The following is a 20208-nucleotide window of genomic DNA, read 5'->3' on the forward strand; positions in this document are numbered from 1 at the left end:
TATTTTGATATAGTTGAACTTCATAGGCGGTAATGTGCTCACACAGCATTGAATATCCAAGACACTTAGTGAGCAACACATCAACAATCTCGTAAGAAGAGTTGAGCCATCTTTTTCCTCATTCACATTGCACGTTTCTTGAATAACAAGTTTTATGTCATGAAATTGGTCTTGATGATTTAAGATGTGATCAACAATCATTGTTAGACTTTCTTCATCCGAAATTGTTCCGTCCAATACTCGAAGCTTCTGCATATTAAGAAGATTGATCATATCACTTTGTGAACTGTTGTAATTGTAATTACAAGTGATGTTTGTATATTTGAACCCAATCTCAAAGAGCGTCGATATAATTTACCTTGTTTAATAAAATGTTTTAAAGAATAAGAATGCAATTGAAAAAGAATAAGGAATAAAACTGGAAAACCAATACATTGAAAAAAGATTATAAGTGAAATATATGTACAAAGTCTCATCTCAACATGCAGAGAATGAGGCCAACACTCTGGAAAACTTAAATATTCTCTACATGGGATGGACTGGAGCACAATTACTTGGATGTAGAGTTGCACAACTTGGCCATGTCCACAAGAAACACAGAAGCTTCTTTCTCAACCCTCGACAGATTCGTGTCGTGCATACCATCTCCAAACGATCACAACTCGAACTATTGCAGGGTTGGTTAGAAAGCTTCCTTGATTGTGAAGTTAACAAATTCTAGATAAAGATATAATCATCGTCCTTCCTGAAGATCTTCAGAAAATACAGCTGTCCTAGAAATGTGGTCATTCTCAAAGGCACTTAAACCAGAGTAAGGACCAGAAGAGAATATAGACGATGTACCATCCGACTCAAAGGTTGTCGATGACTGCCTAAGATTGGGTGCAGTGTTGGAAGCTACTGCAGAATCATGGTATTCTGCAATCCGTTGCACCATTTTGAGAGACTGAACGACTTCTCCCATTGTAGGCCGTTGGCTGGCCTCTGGGGCGACACAAGCTGCTGCAATCGTGCAAACTCGGAAAAAATCTTCTTTGGGGTACTTCCCTTCGAGTCTTGGATCAGCAAGTTCCTCTAATCGATCCTTATCTCTTAGAATCGGCCTAGCCTGCAAAAGTACGACACCACTGTTTACTTTGTTGAACTTGTCAATCTCTTTGATGAGAAACAGAGTTGTCTCTTTTCTATCTTAGTAGCAAGTGATCACTACTAATGTGTAAAGATCAAGACTTTAGCCTCTTGCATCTAAATGGCTAATGAAATCAGGTATCCATGATATACGTGAACCGCAGAAAAAGTGAAGATTGAGATTTGAGCTCGCAATATAACTAACCCATGTAACAAGGTTCTCCTGGCCTGATGGTTGTGACATGTCTACAGGCGTTCTACCTGTCAACAACTCAAGAAGAACCACCCCATAACTATAAACATCACTCTTCACCAAGAGATGCCCAGTCATGGCATACTCAGGGGCAACGTAGCTGTAAAAAGGTTGGAAGTAATCCAAGTGTTAAATAACAGACGAGAAAGAAAGATCTGGCCTTGCCAAAGTGGAAAAGTGGAAGGATGAACCAAATTTGAACAGACTAACCCAAAAGTTCCCATAACACGAGTGGAAAGGTAGTTTGCCCTGCCTTCAGGGGCCTGTTTTGCAAGGCCAAAATCAGAAACTTTAGCATGAAAGTTGTTCTCGAGCAATATATTTGATGCCTTGAAATCTCTGTGAATGACACAAGGTTGAGAGTCCTCGTGTAAGTATGCAAGTCCTCGTGCAGCATCAAGAGCAATTTTCATTCTGGTGTCCCAGTCAAGTGGGCAGTTTAGTCCCAAGGGCCCTGCAACATAACAGAATCATTACAGAGAGGAACCTTACCATTAAAACCAAAAAATTGTAGTTTTATTTAAAATTTGGAAGATACATCTATATTCGTCAACCATTACCATGAAGCCAGGCCTCCAAACTTCCATTTGGAACAAGCTCGTAACAAAGGAGGTTCTGTGAGGAGTCACGATTACTATAGTACCCAACAAGTTTCACTAGATTACGATGATGCAGCCTGCTAAGCATCTCAACCTCAACCAGGAACTCTTTATCCCCTTGTTGTCCACCACTGCTAAGCCTCTTTATGGCTACGGCAGTACCATCACTTAATACACCCTTGAAAACTCTCCCAAAGCCACCCTCTCCAAGAATGCTGCCAGGCTCAAAGTTATTTGTAGCCTCTTTTAATTCTTCATAGGTGAGAAATCTTGTGCTGGTTGGACATCGAAGAGATCCTACTGCTGGAATTGCTTCCACACTCCTTTGTTTGGCTACTGCACAAAAATTATGCAGGTGAGCCCAAAAGTAAAAAGAGAAGACACCATGACTTGTAATGAAATACCCATAACCAAAGTTAAATTTGGACTGATTGCTACGGAATAAAAGTTCAAAGTTCTGACTATTGGTTACGAAATGCTATGTTGAAAAGGATGAAGTGGAAAGGCCAAAAGAAAAGGATCCAGAAATCAATTATTTCCTCTCAATCATAGCAACAAATTGACACTTGATAAATTTTGGTTCATGTCACAGGGCACCGTAATGGTGCCCCTACAATGAAAACAATCCACAAATTTGAAACAAATAGACAATTATACGCGTGTGTGAATGTTGTGTTTTTAAAGAAAATATTAGTCTTTTGTAAAATAGGATTAGTTATTCATGTTAACATAATCATGGGTTCAAATCTTGTCAAAAATGTCAAAACTTGTGTCGTACTAATTATTTTTCTTTAATTTTAAACTCACCTAGGTCTTAACAAATTGTATGATATTTTATAACATAAAAAAGGCGAAAAAATTGTTGATCTCTACCCACAACAAAAAAACTATTTGATTCTATATTCAAAAAGGAAAAAAAAAAAACACCTATTTGATTCAGTAAGTATAAAAATTATTTATGTTTCTTTTTAACTTTTCCAAGTATTCCTTGAAATAATATCTATGTTATTTGTGTATGGCCAAATCATAAAATATAAACAAATAATATACTCTTTTTTCATGTATGATTCTTATGAAAATAAAAAAAAAAATTAATTTTGAAAAACTCGTCTCATCATCTACTTATAAGTTTTTTTTAATTTATAAATAACAGGAGTGTTTCTTTCAACAATTCATATTTAAGATTTTAAGATAAGTTTTATTTTAGGTCTAAGCTTTATAATTTATTATCAAACCAGTTTATCTTGTTTTTAAAAAACAAGTTTTCTCCATATTTTTTTTTCTTTACAATAGAAGTTAGGAAATGTAAACAAAGCTCTGGACTCATTACTATTTTAATAATACTTTATCTATATATATGTATATTATATATACAACTTAAACTATATAGAACTAGATGGAACTTAAATATATAAATTCTTAAAGAAAAATATATGCGTTAAAGCATAGAAAATGTATTTGGAAAAACAATTAAATATTTACTATTTTATAGATGAAGTTGTATATTAAATGAACTAATAAAATAAATAAAGCCTAAATTCGATGCTTCAAAATAATATATATTGCGTTAACAAATGTGAAGTTAATTAAAAAATTAATTGGTAGGAGTTAAATAGAATCTATTTACATCAATAACCTTGAAAAAGATGACATAACAAGGACATTTAAGTCCATCCCAGAAACAAAAGAAACATTCAAAAGGATAAAATAACAGATGGAAATAAGCTACCAATATATTTGTTCAAAAAATCAATAAATAAAAAAGAGCTGCCAATATAGATATGGTCCATCTTTATGTACCTGTTTCTTTGAATGGTTTACTGTGCTTTTCCTGACGGGATATGCAGAAACAAAGTATAACCACAGAAATGACAGCAACTATCAGGATAATAGCTCCAAGTCCAATAACAAGAACTAAACTTGGCCGTTTCACTTTTTTTGAAGTAACAAGTGCTGCAGGAGTTGACGGAAGGTTTGGAGGTGCTTCCGTTGGAGACGTATTAGAAACTGGAGCTGCATGAAAGAGAAAATGGTTAGTTCAGTCTCAAATTTTCCTAAGCTGTTTTCTCCGGAATTTAGGGCAGGGGATGCCCAGGAACATGACAACTTTGTAGGAAATGGGGTTAAACACCACTTGCATCAAGAGACATGGAAACATTCCATCAATGCTAAAGATAAATAAACTGCAGATAAGTTTAACCAACTTGTTGGTTTTTGCAATAATATAGAAGCTTGCATAGCCCACAGCCTAGCCAGCTGCTACTTTTACGAAACGGAAAGAGAAAGAAAAAGGAACACGAGAAAAGCAGTCTAACAAATGACTCATTCCTGGTCAAGACAGCAAAATCTAAAACCTAGTTGATGAAGCACATTAGTAGCCTTTGCTTTTCATTAGAATCACATTCCTTTGTATGGCATACAAAACGGAAAAGAAAGAATAAGCTTCCCCACTCTAATTTTTGTGACGTCCATAAACATTTTCCTTCTGGCAGATACATATCATCCACTGCTGGGTAGAGCAATACCCAAACCAATTAGTGACTACAACACAACACAGTTTTACAAATCATCATGCAAGAGCAGATTTTGATAACAAAAGCATTGCATCATCACAATAGAACTCTACACCAAAACTAGAAACATGGAGATTACCTTGAGGCAGTAATGGTGGTTTAAACCAGGTAATGTTGAGAAGCTGGTAGTCACCCACTAAAGCAGGATCTAGATGTACCTTGTGCGCTGACAGCGAAGAGTTTATTCCAGCGGCTTCACTTGCAGAAAAACTTATGCCCGTATGTGGAGTGATGTCCATTGATATATTAAGGCCAGATATACTGACCATATAAAAGTTGATGAGCTCAATCTGCGACACTCGCAAGCCTAGTTGGGAAGCAAACTGCTCTAGAAAAAGATTCCAGTTTGGGTTAGATGAGACATTCAAAAGGAGAATGTCAAGCTTTATTGGATATACACAGTGGCAACCATGGCTCCCGCGTTTGAGCACCATGTCTGGTCCACAACAATCTGCCAGAACAAAAAAGAAGAGAACATATGAAAATTGGCAAAGATAGCAAAGTGGGTGGAGGGGACAAAACACAGGACACATTAATTCGGAAGTATCCACATCAATTATTTAAACATTAACAAAATGTAAAAATCAAGTGAAGAAAGATCAATGCATAGTTCTTTCAGCTGAAAAATGTAGTTAGGAGAATATCAATCTTACTAGAGATGCCTGGAGGTAAAGGTGGCTGAGCTAAACCAGCAGGTAAAGTACTAGGTTCAGGTTGAGCGGGCGAAATCTCTGCAAGGTGTGGAGGTGGAATGCTAGCACTGGCTGGTACGGTTCCACTCTTCTCCATTGAAGGTTTGGACAAACCAGAATTTGGAGGGGGTGCAGAAATCACAAAATGACCATAATTAGGAGGTTGAGCAGGTGCACCATAAGGGTTTAGATGATTCCCATGAGGTTTATGAAAGAAACCCAGTTTGGCAGGCAATGGCAACTCGGGCATGGCAGGCGCATCCACAAGAAGGGTAGCTGGAGAGACAGCTTCTCTTTCCAACATTTTGTCACGTAATTTAGCATCAGAAAAGGATAATAAAGAACACAGAAGAAGCAACTGTTTCAGGACAGACCAATGGACTTCTTCTAGCAACCCTGCAATCACATTGCAAAGAGAAGATGCAAATCAATAAACTGTTGCAACAGCTTAAATACGGGAAGGACAAGTTAAAACTGTCATTCCAAGAACCATCCTTTCATCTTAACAAGCACATAAGATAATTCATTTTGAATTGATATAACTTCACAAGAAAGCTTCAACTTTTGACAATACAACCTATTACTGCTAACCCCCAACCTCACCCTCCACCCTAAGATAAAAAGAATCACTTTCCATCAATATGCATTAACCAAATAACAAATTTGTTGAAAACTCTAAACTACAGAAATTTTTACATCTTCCTACTGCCCAGAGATTCAAAAAAGTAGTCTAATACATTCCACAACAATTTTTTAAGGAAAAAAATTTAAGAATTGGAGTAAACCACCAAAACCATACAAGAATTCCTAAAAAAACAAAAAGAATCCAACTCAATAAACTAAGAAAACAGCAAAATTCTACCCTTTCTTAAACTCTCATACTAAAACTCACCACCACGTTGAATGAAGGACCGCAATTTATTGATCTGCAACATCACCAAAAAGTCCAAACCTCTTTGATCAGAAAATATTTTGAGTACCAAAAGGGACCAGCGGTCAGATTTTACTGCGATTTGACTCCCAAACTATGGGCAAAATCTGCATCCACAACCCACAGAATGAAAATCGAACACCAGCGAAACTCTCCAAATCCTCACTACAAACAGAGAATTTAGCAAATTGCACGGATCTCAGATCCAGAATATGAAGAAATGAAACCCCAGAGAAAGAGATCAGTAAATGATTGTACGTATAGGCTTACGCGAAATGATTATGCATGTCCGTATCTATCGTCTGTTTCACACAGTTATCAGTAATCCCCCTTTCATTGTTTGTTTCAGTATATAATTGTCATCTTGAAAAGAAGTGTAGAGTAGATGGAATTCCACTTTGTGGTATTATTACAGTAGTGGATCATAAAAATGTTTGTTCTAAGTTATACTAGAACTTAACAGAGGATGTCCATCACGTCAAGTGTCTGAAAGGAGAGAAGAGACTGGAGTTATTGGCTGTTGCGACAGTCCACTGTCAGAAAGCTGGCCACTAATTCTGTGAGGACTGTTGCAGGCTTAGAGCAGCAGCTCAGTTGAAATAGGAATTTGCTCTATAATAGACTATTTTATTCGTCATGTTGATCTAAATCAGAGTTAATTGGAGGAAAATAAAAATACAAACTTATATACTTTTATATTATTAGATATATATATATATATTTTATTTACTTTCACATTATTATTTTTAAGAAATAATAATTAAAAACTAGTGAATTATTTGGAACATCTCTACAAGAAAAAATTGGAAGTGTTGAATATGAAATTGAGGGAGTATCATTCTGTCAATTCTTCTTGTTGAAAGGCAATTGGATAATTACCTAAAATTATGTCTCACATTGGATGCATCAAGAGAAATTCAAGTCAAATAGAAATTTGTGCAGTTCGAAGAACACATCAAGCAAATACCTAAAACTAACAGATTGAATATGATGTCAAATAGTCTGTAATTGAAAGGGACTTTCCAAGAAAAAAAGGTAAATAGAATTCAAAATTTGGAAGAGAAATGAAGCAGGAGGAAACATCTATAAAAAGATGTGCAATTCAACTGCAATCCTGCATACAAAATTTTGAAATCAAGAAACACATACATTTCAAGATAAATTATTGGGCCAAAATTCTGAGCCTTATCAAGAAAATCCTTTAAAATTGGAGTATTGATTCAACAGTCAAACTTTTTAAAAAAGTATTTTGAGTTGATTAGTTTTGAGTGTAAATACTTTTGCTTCTTAAAGTTGTGCTTGCAGAGCTTTGTGCAAGTTTACACATTTAAGTATAAGATAGCTCTTCTGTGTGTTTAGCTTAGAATTTCTCCTCAAAAAACTGTATGCAGATTGAGTTGGAATTGCATTAAGGTCTAAACTGCAACCTACAGCTAACCTCCAGATCTTTTACTTGTTTGACCCACATTAAATTCTTCACATATAACCTTCGAACTGACTCGTTAAGCAGAAAACCAAATTTTCCATAAAACAATTAAACTGTCCACAGAGTGCTCCCTTTATTCAATCCACATCAAAATTTTCACCACTTTACAGATTTTCTTTATGAGAATAGCCAATTCCAACTACTACCACATTAGCCTAAAATTATGTAGCTTCATGCCTCTCCTAAAGTTCTGTAACAAGATTTAAGCCAAATAACTATATATTGATTATTCCACTAATTCCTGTCGTCCAACCACAGTTTCAAATATTACAAAGCCTAACCAAACAACCTAATCAGCAGAGAAAGTATGTTAGGAAACGATAATCAGAATATGCTACACTGGGTTGGGAGTTTATAAGGTTCAAGGAGGAATGTCAGACCAAATAACTCTTTGGTGCTTGACTAATATAAGTTCGACAAAATAATTCTGATCTGAGATTTGCTTTTCAGTTATACACTATCCAATATGTAAGAATTTCTGCTGCTCAGCAAGCAACAGCCCATTTTACGAGACCTCGCATTGCACATATGCAAGTTTAAACCACATATGCAACTCCCAATATTTACTTTTTCCTTGCAGATCTACTCTGCAAGCAGAATATCTACATTACTTTCATTCTCCTACTAGTTTCGTGCTCAGTATACTTGATCCATGAATAATCCAACTCTGAACAAAATAACTTATCAACTTCTTGCCCAGTCATATGCAAAAATCATACGAATATAATCCAAAAGCACTTCCATTATTCCGTAAAGTCAAGATAAACACAAAACATACTGGAAGTTCCCCGAAGGTCTTAACCTTCTATTTATTCTTAAATCATATATATGAAACATTCCAGTCCATCTGAAAGAAACTGTCTCAAATTTTAAGCTACCTCTAGCAGTTGAAATAAACTTACTACATCAAACCCAGCTCATGTGTGACCTGTAAGGCTGTAACTAAGCTAAAAGTTACATTCAGAGCAAGCCCACAAGAACTTGCACATACCCAGTTCCAGCCTCCCAAATTACCACCATACACTGACTTAAACCATCAAGAACCCGGAAACTAAAAACCAGAAACACCCATAACATCCACCACCAAGCAAATGTAAACACAGAAAGCAAGACTATCACTATTCAAGAACCAAATCACATACAAGCACCCACTGCAAACTGATAAAGGGCTGTAAAAATGCATTACCAGCACAAGATTTAACAGTGTGTAGCTTGAGGAGCAAAACAAGAACACTCGGCAAATGGGTCTTGTCCCCTGCAGACCTGAATACATTCATCTTCTCTCCCTCCCTTTCTCTCTTTCTCTCTCGCTCTCTCTCTCTCTTTCTCTCACTGTAAATCAACCAGGAAATTTGTAGATTTCACTTCCCAAAGAGCCCAGAAAGGAGATCTAAGCAAGAATTACAGTCTTACTCTTTTTCAGCTCGTTTTGGTCTGAAATAGAGATGAAAAGAGATCTAAGCAGAAACAAGTGTCTTATTTCTCAAGATTTTCTTTTACTCTTTTCGGGTCTGAAACAGAGATCTTCCGGGTCGATCCCAACAACAGCGGAACGAGATTTGTATTCAATATTTCTCAATAAGCAAGCAACAAATTGAGAAGCAGCAGCAATGTGGGTCGGACCCAACCCAACATAATTTTGAGTTGGGTTGGGTTGAATTGGGTTCTGATTGAATCTAAATATTGAATTAATAAATTGGCTTTTCTTAAGGTCCGTTTGATTTGTGTGATCAAACATGATAAAATTATTTATTATATCTAATCACACATTTAGTTTTTTTTATTAGAATTCGATATTAATACCGGGCTCGATTTTATTAATCACAATGTATAATATAATAAATCATGTCTATTTAATTTGTAAAGTAATAGTAATCCTACAAATTAATATTATTTTTTTTTCTAATTTCCGGTTGGACTCCCTCGGCTATCTCTCTCCTCGTCTCCACTCTCTTCCCTCTTTCTTCCATTTTCTCTTTTTTCCCATTTACCTTTTTTGTTTGGGAATTTGCATAATAGCCCCCTATGTTATCCAAAAATTATTAAAAACTTGCATATGTTAATTAAATAGCTAAAAAGACCCTTTGTAATTATAAAACTTGCAAACAAAACTTTTCTCCTTAAAATAAAAAAGAGGAGAGTTGCTTATACAGGCCGGAAATGAGAATGGGACACTACTTTGACCTAATTTTAGCCTTTGACCAATTATTCACGTAGTGTGTATATATATCAATTGAAATAAACATGTAATAATAGAACTTGAAATAGAAAATCCAATCCGCAAAAAAATAGTAGTTACGCATAAAAGATTTCATTGAATGGTTGCGGAGGCACACAAAAAATCAGTATCATAGCTAACATGGCAAACTGCATGAGCCTTCGACGAACTTTTGCCAGTCGTGGAAGAAACAACTGCAACCTAGCATCAAACGTCTAAGAGCCGAAACAAAAGAAGCCTACTTGCTAGACAAAACTGTTCTAACCTAGTCCCCAAGATTATAGAATGTTGGTTAAAGTACTTTGTACAGACTACATGGTTTGGAAGATAAACGAGAGAATGACCAAGAAAGTCGCATGATAAAAGATTGTTTTTATTGACATGTCAGTCGAAGCGGTAGACCTGGGGGAGTCGGGGATTACGGGTCCCATTCCCGGATTTGATCCTCCTCCACCGCCATACAATGGTGTGGTGGTTCCTGGTGGTGGCGGAGGCCCTATTATAGTCGGTGTTGTACCTGGAATTGTTGTACCTCCGGCTGTGCCTCCTGGTGGAACCACCCCTCCTGCCGTGCTGAAAATTTGCAAAAATGGAATCCAGTAAATTAGAACGTTGGGATGCAGAGACAGATAAGAAACGGAGAATTCAGGCATGGAAACGCCTTAGACATATCGAAAATTATTTGCAAAATCCTGTCTAGGGATGATAGCAAAAATTTTTCAAGCAGCATGTGCAGAGAATTGCATAGGGTGGGAATGAAGAGTATCACCAGCGATCAACCAAGATAGCCCTGGACAGAAATTCAGCTATCTTTATTTCCTTCTGCCGACATCCTAAAGTAGCTGCAATTTCCTTATACTAACTTCTCTTTCCTTTTATGTTTTTTCCCTTCGAGTTTCAAGCCTAGTCGATAACATCACAAGTTACTTCAAGAAAGAAAATATACGGACGTTTCTGAACTTCACAATTGTCATTTCAATCAGAGGACAGTATCCCAGTTGATGCATTATATTAATTTGTCTCAACCTCTGACCCCCATTGCACTCTCAAGATGTGGAGATAAATATTAAGAGCAAAAAGGTGATGAACGAGTTACACGAGCAACAGAGCATGCAGTGCCAAAATTGAACAGTTACAGCAGATTATCTCAGGAAAACAGATGCAAAATCAGAAAGAGAAAAGAAAAAAAGACGACCTCTTTTTTTTTCGAAACTATCTATGACAAAAGACTCTAGGAAAGCCAAGTTGCATAAATTCTTGATGTAGCAAAACGGACTCAGGAGATATTCCACCGTAATTTTGCTTTGGGAAACTCCTCAACAACATGCACTAAGGACTATTTCAATCTTTCACTGTATACTTTAGTGAAGCTTCGATGTACAATCAATATAAGTTTACTTGTATAACCACGTTAATTTTAAATCGATTCCTTTTCAATCTGTAATTTAGAGGAGGTAACTAAGTGTGCTATTCAATTTTCATTGGAGGAAATGCCTGCACTGCATTAATTGGACTTGTGCATTCTCATCAATTTCGTCGTAGGATCGAAATCAAAATCAAAGTTGAGATGCTAGATTGTGTCAATGAAGCAATGCAGGACAAGAATCTAACATGAGTTTGGACAAGAAAGAAGCAGAAGCCCACTTTTCACCGCAGCCTCATAAATACGGTTTATAGAAAATTCTAGGTGGAATTGGATTCTGCAGAACCTCACACGGGCAAGAATTTACCTATGGTAAAACAATTGCCATGCATGATCAAATAAGAGTTCCTCTGTTTGTCTTCAAGCAAAGGACAACACCACACTCACACTAAAACGGTGTTTCCAATAGTTTAACTTAAGTGCTTATCAGTTTTTTTGTGAAAATAAGCTGAAAAAAGTGCTTTTAATTTACAACATGTACTTTTGAACCGCTTAAATCAAGCTCAATTAAGGGCAAATCTGTGGTATATACAAGTATTAAAATATAACACAAGCAAAGCTGAAAAATATAAGTATAACACAATACAAATATATATTAAATATAATATATATGTGTGGTATTAAATAATAATTTTAATTATAAAAATATTATAATTTACTAAGTTGTTGATTAAATTTATTTTTGTATAAAGATTAAATGTATAAATAAAAGTACTATAATTTATTATTATCCAAAATAAAATGTATGATATTGATTAATAATTATAATATATGGTCAATTTTGAGTATAAAATTGATAAAGTATTGAATATGAATTTAAATATATAAAAATTTTATAAATAAAAATATATATTAAAAAAATAGAAAAAGCTCGTGAGCCGCCTTGCGAGCCGATGAACAGAGAGAATTAAACTTAAGCTCAAAATCGAGCTGGCTCGATTCTTCTGTCACTACACACAGCTCCAAGTGATGGATACAAAACAAACTCAGAGAGAAAATCATTACTTTATTCCCTTCACACAGCCATCATTATAGAAAAATAAAGAAACAAATTACTGCATAGAAACACCTCTCAAAGACATTTACTTACTAATAAAATTTGGTGGGGTTTATCAACCAAAGCATACATGACAATTATGAACAATCTCATGCTTTATGTGCAAAATCCATATAAAATCAGTTGAAGAAACAAGAATCTGGCAATCTTTAGAAGATAACGAATAAGAGTAGTCATGACTTATCGCTTTCCACAATTTCCTTACATGAAAGAACTTAAGGTAAAAAGGAAAAAAGCAGATAAGCAGCTTTTGGAAAAGCAACAAGCAGGTTCAGAAAAAAGAGAAAAGCTGCTTAATTTAAGACCAGGCAAAGGGGAAAAAACATACCTTGGGGATGATGGATAAACACAAGATCCATAGCCTGCAGAAGTTCAAAACCCAATATACAGTCAAGAAAATAAACAAGAAACGTTAGTTCCGCAACAAGAACTTAAAATACCCAAAAATCTCCATACAGATGTAGATATAAATGCAGATGCATGTCCGTGTCCGGAGAAAATAAAAAATTAAATTGAAAAAAAAACCCCAAGATTCTGCGTTTGAGGCATGTAGATATGTTCACATAACATTTAGCCAGTAGCAGAACTAATTGTTAAATCATAAAAGCCCCTAAAATAATCAAACTCCGAGAAAAGGAGAGAACCGGAAGTGTTTTAACACCCTTGTGAGTATGCTGTGTGTTTAGAAGAGTAAAAATACAAACTTGGGTCAGTTCTGGCAATGGCGGCAGTGCCAGCAAAAGAACATGAGCCAGGGGCATTCCCCTTGCGCTGATAGTAACTGTTGAAGGCATACGAGGCGTGGGCTTGCAAAGTGTTGGGCAGATAGCAAAGCCCAGAAGACTGGATCGGCGCGCAATCCGCGCCAGCGCCGCATGCATAGTCCAAAGCTGTCTGCAGAGCTTGGTCACTCGCGTCGCTCCTGGCCACACACCAGGTGGCTGCCGCTATCCCCGCGGCAGAGAAGGCTGAGGCGGTGCAAAGCAAGAATAGCAGGGCCGCCACTTTGAACAAAGCTCCGGCTGCTGCTGCCGCCGCCATAGCTGGCGGAGATGAGTACTGAGCTGGTAAAGCTGTGGAGAGAGTGAGAAAGAGAGAGAGAGAGAATCAAGAACAGAGTTGTGGTTATTTTGTGTTTGTTTCTTTTGCTCTTTTCCGGGTTTGATGTGTTTCTTTTTTGTTTGTTAATTATTATGGGTTTTGGGGCTCTTCTTTCCCTTTTCTGTTTGGCTGGTTTTGTGGTACTTTTGTGTCTGTACTGTATGTTATGCTCGAGCTTCAAGGGCTATTCATGTCTTGTTTCCATCATCTCCATCCGAGATTTGTGCTACCATGTCAACATTTGGTGATGGCTCGAATGCTCAAGTCCATCAACTTCAGTCACATGACTCTGAGTTCTTCTCATTTTCAGTTTTCTAAGTGAAAAACATGTGGGAGAAAATGGGGATAAAAGCATTTTTTATCTTTAAATATAGTCCGTGATGTGATTATAGTTCTCTCATAATTTAAAGTTGTGATTTTAGTTCTTAAACTTTAATATAGTGTTTAGATTTGTGGTTTGAGTGTTTTATTTTGTATTTTGGAGATAGAGAGAGAAAAATAGAGATAAATAAGTTTGTGTTGAAATTAAATGATATGTTTGTATTTGTGTTTTGAGGTAATTTAAAATATTTTAAAATATGTGGTGTAAGTTTTATATTGGGATTTAGGAGACAAAAATCATTGTTCATTGTCAAATCATATCTTTTTTATATATTTTTTTATATATAAATATTATATATTTAATATTGTATTTTTTTAGACAAAAATCACTGTTTATTGTCAAATCATGTCTCTTTTATATTATATGTATAAATGTATAGGGAAAAATTCAGAGACCTCCCTTGTGATAATAGGAATGTTTAAAAAAACCCTTATGAAAATTAAGTATCAATAGCCCCCTGTGATATAAAATAAAGTTCAAAAAACCCCCCTCCATACAGAAATTGAGCCACGCCCACTCTTAACTGCGAATTTGCTATAAAAATATATTTTTTTTTTTTACATTTTTTCCCTTCTCTCACATCTAATATATACAATATTATATATTTATTAATAATAAAATATTATATAATTATTTAATTAAATATTTAATTAAATAATAAAATATTATTTTATATTTAATTATTTATATAATAAAATATAATTTTAATTAAATTAATAAAAAATTATAAATTTAAAAAGAAAAACACAGCAACGGGGTCGAAGATGTTGCCGCCGCTGCTGAAGAGGAGGGTGCGCGCGCGCCCTCCTCACCCATGGGCGACAGCCGTCACCCAACACAGCGAGGGCGATCGGCATTGCCCAGACGGCTATTGGGGGGGGGGGGGGAGGCGGGGGGTGGATTGGCTGGGAAAGAAGATTGGGGGGTAGGGGAGGCGGAGGTGGGGGGAGGGGGGTTGGCTGGGAAGAAGATTGGGGGTAGGGGGTGGGTGGGGGTTATAATTTTTATTTTAAATTTTTTATAAATTATAATTATATATTATAATATATTTTAATAGTTATAACTTATATATTATAAATTAAAATAATATTATATTAATATATTTAGTTTGATCGGTTGATTATAAAGGGTATTTTAGTCATTATTTCTAAAAAAATAGGTTCAAGTTGACAAGAGGGCGGTGTGATTATTTATTCATAACATAGGGATGATTTTTTATATTAAAAATTTTATAAGGGGATTTTTGATATTTTTATATATCACAGGGGGTCAAAATGAATTTAACCCTAAATGTATATATATATATATTATTATATGTAGAAAGTTGAAAAATAACAAACACACAAACAAACATTGAGTGTATTTTATCTTGTCTGAAAAATACAAAAACATAAAATCAAATACAGTGAAATATTGAGTGAGTTTTATCTTGTTTTAAAAAATGCGAAAATATAAGACCAAACATAGTGATTGTGTTTCATCAAATTTTAATCTTAAATACTACTAGCAAAACATATATATTTGGTACCATTTACATCTATCATAATGTGTTTAATTACCTGAATTTTTATCATTTTTTCTCATTTTTGTTATTATGGAAACTACATTTTATTTTGTTTTTATAAAATAATAGTATTCGGTGCCAAGGAACGAATTAGAACTGATATAAATAAAACAGAGTAAATTTTTATTTAATTTTAACTGAAAATGAGAGAATAAAGATAATGGGAAGTTGAATTAAAAAAATTGAGATTCAGTATACATATAAATACTTATGGTTTAAAAAATTATATTTAATTTGTACTCTTTAAGTTTGGTTCCGCCAATAAATAGATTCCTCTATTTGTCGAAATTCAAGAAATTTGCAGTTACTAGTAAAAAAAAATTGAATGTGATTTCACATTTACTTCGATTGACTTATTATAGGACAAATAAATATTTTCTGATGAAATACCTTAGTAAGGAGAAGACATACCTCCTCACATGCATAATACGTGTAAACATATATAAGAATAGTTTGATTAGAAAAAAAATTTATTCGACCTTCAATAAATCAATAATGAGTTAGCGATAAATATGAATTTCATTTCAATATTTTTCTTTAATGTTACAAATTCAGTGATACTTGACTAACAAAAATATTTATTTATTGAACGAGAATAAATGTAAAATATTAAATATATTTTTTAAAATTATAAAAAAATTATATATAATTACTCAAAAACTGGGGAGGTGTAATCATCCCATATAAAAAGATTGAAAATTAATTTTCTACATTACCTGAAAAAAAGTCAAAGTCCTGAATTAGTAAAGCTTGAAATATATAAAGTGGAGCTACCCTCAAATTCTGGGCCTCCAGTTGTTGCAGGTCTACGCTACAAAGACGACTTCTTCGACTGATCCGGCGTCGTTCCGCCATGACTCATATCCTTCCACAACACAGTTTCTTTTCTTCTCCATTTCAACGAATTCAGTCTCTTCTGAATTTTTCTTGGAATTGATCTGTTTTGATTTCTGTTTCTTGAGATCTTTAATTTATTTGTACTTCTTTCTTTTGTTTGAGATTTGCCTGTTCTTTTCTTAACTGCATCTAACGTGGAAATCAAAGAGAACGTGACAGAGAAAGGGCTCAGGCCCGTAACGGTGGGAAAGGCAAGGGCAAGGATGACGGCTTGACCCCAGAACAGCGTCGTGAAAGGTGAATATGTTTCTTTCTAATTTTCTTTTTTTTTTTAATACTATTTCGGGATTTCAAGATTCGGTGCTTCTTCATGTTCTTGGTTAGATCAAGGTTCATAGTAATTGCTGCTAGTTTTAGTACTGTGGTTAATTTGGGAAAGAAAAAAGATATGGTTGTGGGTTTTCATTAAGATTTGTTTTCTACCATTTTTGGTTGTTTCGCCTCAAGATTTACCTCATCCATGGTGTTTCAACAATACTCAGGTTGTGGGTGTTTTGTGGTATTAAATTTCTTCATGAAAATATTTTAGATTCAACGTTTGACATTGATTATGATGATCAATTTTTAGCAACTTATGTAGTTTTAATTCTTTATGATAGTTTTATCAGTAATTATGCATGCAGAAATTCTCTTGGTTTCTCTGCTTTCTGTTACCTTTCGAGAGGTGTGGTCTTTTTTTGTTCATTACTGAGATTTAATCGTAGTAGTTTTGTAGATTTGACATTTAAGATAAGGATTTGTATGCAGCATATTTTATTTTATTTGAAGTTTTGTATTTCGATGGCTTCTGATTATATGCTATTTTCTTTGTGTCGGCACGCATGGTTATGTAGGGATGCGAAGGCACTTCAAGAAAAGGCGGCAAAGAAGGCGGCTCAGGCAGGTGGGGGTGGTGATGCTGGAGGTAAAAGCAACAAAAAATAGGGAAACTTCCATTTGATCAGTCTCTTAAGTTTAGTTCTTGTAATTTGACCCTTTTGTAGCATCTTCTCTGATGTCATGTCTAATGGTAATCAACCAGTACTTTACTCTCCTTTTGAATAAGATTGTAAGTGCCAAATTGCTCCAATTGATATGTGAAATGTGATGGTTTTTTCCGTGTTAGTTTGTTACTTGTATCTACGGTTTGCGTTTTCTTTTACGACATAAGTAGTAGTAAAATAAGATTACATTTCTAGTTTGGAGCCTGTTTGACAGATTGTAGGCCTTCATGTTCTTGAGGTCAACATAACTATTCTTTTCTTCCATAATGTTGTTGAAACACGAATACAGAGTTGATTTACTTTGAGTCCAAACACTCTCGGACTAGATTACTTCTAGTTTTATCCTGATTTTGTCTCCCGCCTATTTTACACGTCACTAGTGGATGATCTTAGGCTTATATATGGTCAGTAAATATAAAGCTTCATGAAATGTTCAACGAATTGTGAGTAAAAGTGTGAATTTTTAGGTAGTGGACCTTTGCATGATGCACGTTTCTGTTTGTGTTAGAGGAAAGAGTTGACAGAAAATTTCTCGACTTGCACTTCTTGGTGTGGCAAGTTGCTTTGATTTGAAAGATGCAAGTAAAAGTGATAGTGTACGAACAACTTTCTATTTCCAATCTTACTCTCCATATATAGTAGTTTCTGCTTCACGGAATGGTTATTGATTGAGTTTGTGTGCATTTCCTTTGTTATATTATAGAGTGTGAGAAGTTACTAACTTTGATATCGGATCACCTGTTTGAATAGATTGCAGTGTGGGGATTTACATATGCTTTTGTTGAAGATTCAGTTTGTTTGTGCTCTGGTTTGTTTGAAATGATCATTTTTGTTTATTTTTAAAAAGTGGCGAACTTTTCTTCAGTTTACGTCTTTAGGAAACACTTCTTCTTCTTCCCATTGCTTCTGTTCGTCTTGCCGACCTCTAACTCTAATTTTTCCCTATTTGAATCATCGCTGCACCATTCATCAGTCGCCACCCATCCTCTACTCAAGAAAGTCTTTCACTTTATGTTGTGATAATTATATCTATACATATTCGGATAATGTACATAAAAATGCACGCTAATCTGCTTATGCATTTCCTGGAGTATCTGAATCTGGTTGGTTTCAATTCTGGGGTCAAGTTAAGTTTATTTATCGTTTCAGTTTTCTTCTCGCCGTCTTCCTTTCTTCAAGGAGGAACAACTCTCATGTTAATCTTCGGAACTTGCTTTTACTTTGGGGAAATGTTGTGAATATTTACAAGCATGCATTTCTTCATGCTGTTTCTCCCTTCCATAGCTTTCCTTTGGGCATAGCCATTGCAGTTTGCTACCTGTTATGAGAATAACTGGAAAGAAATGCAGGCTCGATGAGATCGTTCTTTTATATATACGGTGCGTAAATATCTGTATAGTGTGGATTATATCACGTCAGTATAGTATATGTTTTCACTTTTAATATGACGTGATGCGTTCTTTTTAAAGTTTTTATAGTCGTAATAATATGTTTTCTTGATAATTTTGAAATATATACGATAATTTGCAATTGATTTACTTTTTCTTTTTTGAACTCATCTTTGTATTAAGATATGACACTTTTTTATCGGTATATATGCATAATTATCACAAACAAAACGAGGTTCTATGTTATGGAGAAAATGGACTATTTTATGTATGTTAATTTTTAGCATAAGGACATTAATGCTAATATAATACATTCTATTTGGTTTCTCAATATAAATTGACATATCCGGGATTCCAATTTGATACATGAAGGTAACTACAATGAAGGAAACTTCTTATGTAATTCGATTCAGTCTGAGTTAAATAAATTACATAATAAGTGTAATATACTTGTCGTGTGATTGATTATTTTTTTTAACTATATACCAATTACACGATAAGTGTTTTGCTTTTGTTAAGAAATTAATTCCAAATATATCTTAAAATATTAATGAAAAAGAATAATCGATTGTACATACATTGTGATTTTTCTAAAATCAAATAGAGGAAAAGTTACAAAACGCAGATTGTTAATCAATATGGCTAAAAACTACGATAAGTTTAAATCACTACCTAAAAGCAACCAAACGAATGTGATATTTAAATTTCGCTCATAATTAACTAATATTTTTTATGATTTTAGCAGATCAAAAAATTTATTATTAATATGTTTAGCTACGATCAAAACATTAACCATATTCGTTAGTTATAACTCATGTTTCAGAATTGCCAGCTGAAACAACGACTAATAGTCGTTCCATAGTTGTGGTTCATTACTACTAACCATAATTTTTATGTTTCCACCATAGTAATTAACTATGACATAAAGTAATATTTTTTTTAATGAATCAATATTTCTTACGATCATTTAAGAATAAATTCAAACATTTATGCAATAAAAATATCTTATATATTAATTATCCGTCCATTCAGTACATCGTGCACAAACTATAGTATCTACGTGCCCCAAGAATCAACAATTGGCTAAATTGATTCCTTACGAGTTTGAATCCCACAAATATATGTATATATTTTTTGTACAATAATTTATTATTTATTTAATTTTTAAACATACTTATTGATTTAAATTATTTACATACAAAATACGAAGCATGCATGTATGCATTTGTGATCCGATCCCAAATGTCGAGGCTTACAAGACTAACGTGCAATCCACGCCATTTACAAAGAAAGTCCCAATTAATTAAATAAGTGGTCATATATAAGTTGAAGTCATGCTTTCTTAATTTTTTTTTTATATAACCTATTTTTTTTGTCCAACTTTTTCTAAATAAAAACCAACATGTTTTTGCATGTTACTTTTTTATATTTGCTCTTTGACTTCCTACTAATTTAATTCTAACAAATTCTTGAAAACGTTGCAAAATCAATATCCAAACAATTACATAATTGGAATAGGAGAAAAAATAAAAG

The 20208-nt window shown here is 34.3% G+C and overlaps 3 protein-coding genes across 7 annotated transcripts; 1 reads left to right on the forward strand and 2 right to left on the reverse strand.

The window, feature by feature from the left end:
- Positions 1-413: 413 nt before the first annotated feature.
- On the reverse strand, positions 414-9226 carry LOC105171888 (Protein kinase superfamily protein). Of its 5 annotated transcripts, none has more exons than XM_088886039.1 (9): positions 8849-9225; positions 6138-6283; positions 5207-5641; positions 4633-5004; positions 3781-3993; positions 1942-2313; positions 1592-1835; positions 1334-1481; positions 414-1108 (listed from the first exon to the last, which is right to left on the reverse strand). In XM_088886039.1, the coding sequence occupies exons 2-9, from the start codon at positions 6178-6180 to the stop codon at positions 734-736; spliced, it is 2202 nt and encodes a 733-aa protein (XP_088742165.1). In that variant the 5' UTR covers positions 6181-6283; positions 8849-9225; the 3' UTR covers positions 414-733. The 5 variants fall into 5 exon arrangements, with proteins under 5 accessions (XP_088742165.1, XP_011091447.1, XP_011091446.1 ...); XM_011093145.3 differs by having other exon boundaries at positions 1942-2316; positions 8849-9224; XM_011093144.3 differs by lacking the exon at positions 6138-6283 and having other exon boundaries at positions 8849-9226.
- A 731-nt stretch (positions 9227-9957) lies between these two features.
- LOC105171887 (uncharacterized) lies at positions 9958-13778 on the reverse strand. Its single transcript, XM_011093141.3, has 3 exons — positions 13065-13778; positions 12689-12722; positions 9958-10453 (listed from the first exon to the last, which is right to left on the reverse strand). The coding sequence occupies exons 1-3, from the start codon at positions 13399-13401 to the stop codon at positions 10192-10194; spliced, it is 633 nt and encodes a 210-aa protein (XP_011091443.2). The 5' UTR covers positions 13402-13778; the 3' UTR covers positions 9958-10191.
- Positions 13779-16110: 2332 nt separating this feature from the next.
- On the forward strand, positions 16111-17408 carry LOC105171886 (uncharacterized). Its single transcript, XM_088885682.1, has 3 exons — positions 16111-16266; positions 16438-16541; positions 17138-17408. Exons 1-3 carry the CDS (start codon positions 16261-16263, stop codon positions 17226-17228), a joined length of 201 nt encoding a protein of 66 aa, XP_088741808.1. The 5' UTR covers positions 16111-16260; the 3' UTR covers positions 17229-17408.
- Positions 17409-20208: the final 2800 nt, after the last annotated feature.

This window comes from Sesamum indicum, linkage group LG10 (genome assembly GCF_026168435.1).
Source record: "Sesamum indicum cultivar Baizhima isolate 11 linkage group LG10, ASM2616843v1, whole genome shotgun sequence".
NCBI lineage: Eukaryota > Viridiplantae > Streptophyta > Magnoliopsida > Lamiales > Pedaliaceae > Sesamum > Sesamum indicum.

Coding starts and splice junctions, on each gene's coding strand:
- LOC105171888 (XM_011093142.3), bottom strand. CDS start 8,939: ATGAATGTATTCAGGTCTGCAGGGGACAAGACCCATTTGCCGAGTGTT. Junction 3,994..4,632: donor ACCACCATTACTGCCTCAAG/GTAATCTCCATG, acceptor TCTTTCATGCAG/CTCCAGTTTCTAATACGTCT. Junction 1,109..1,333: donor AGGAGAACCTTGTTACATGG/GTTAGTTATATT, acceptor GTACTTTTGCAG/GCTAGGCCGATTCTAAGAGA.
- LOC105171887 (XM_011093141.3), bottom strand. CDS start 13,401: ATGGCGGCGGCAGCAGCAGCCGGAGCTTTGTTCAAAGTGGCGGCCCTG. Junction 12,723..13,064: donor CATTGCCAGAACTGACCCAA/GTTTGTATTTTT, acceptor GAACTTCTGCAG/GCTATGGATCTTGTGTTTAT. Junction 10,454..12,688: donor GTTTATCCATCATCCCCAAG/GTATGTTTTTTC, acceptor GCAAATTTTCAG/CACGGCAGGAGGGGTGGTTC.
- LOC105171886 (XM_088885682.1), top strand. Junction 16,542..17,137: donor CCAGAACAGCGTCGTGAAAG/GTGAATATGTTT, acceptor ATGGTTATGTAG/GGATGCGAAGGCACTTCAAG.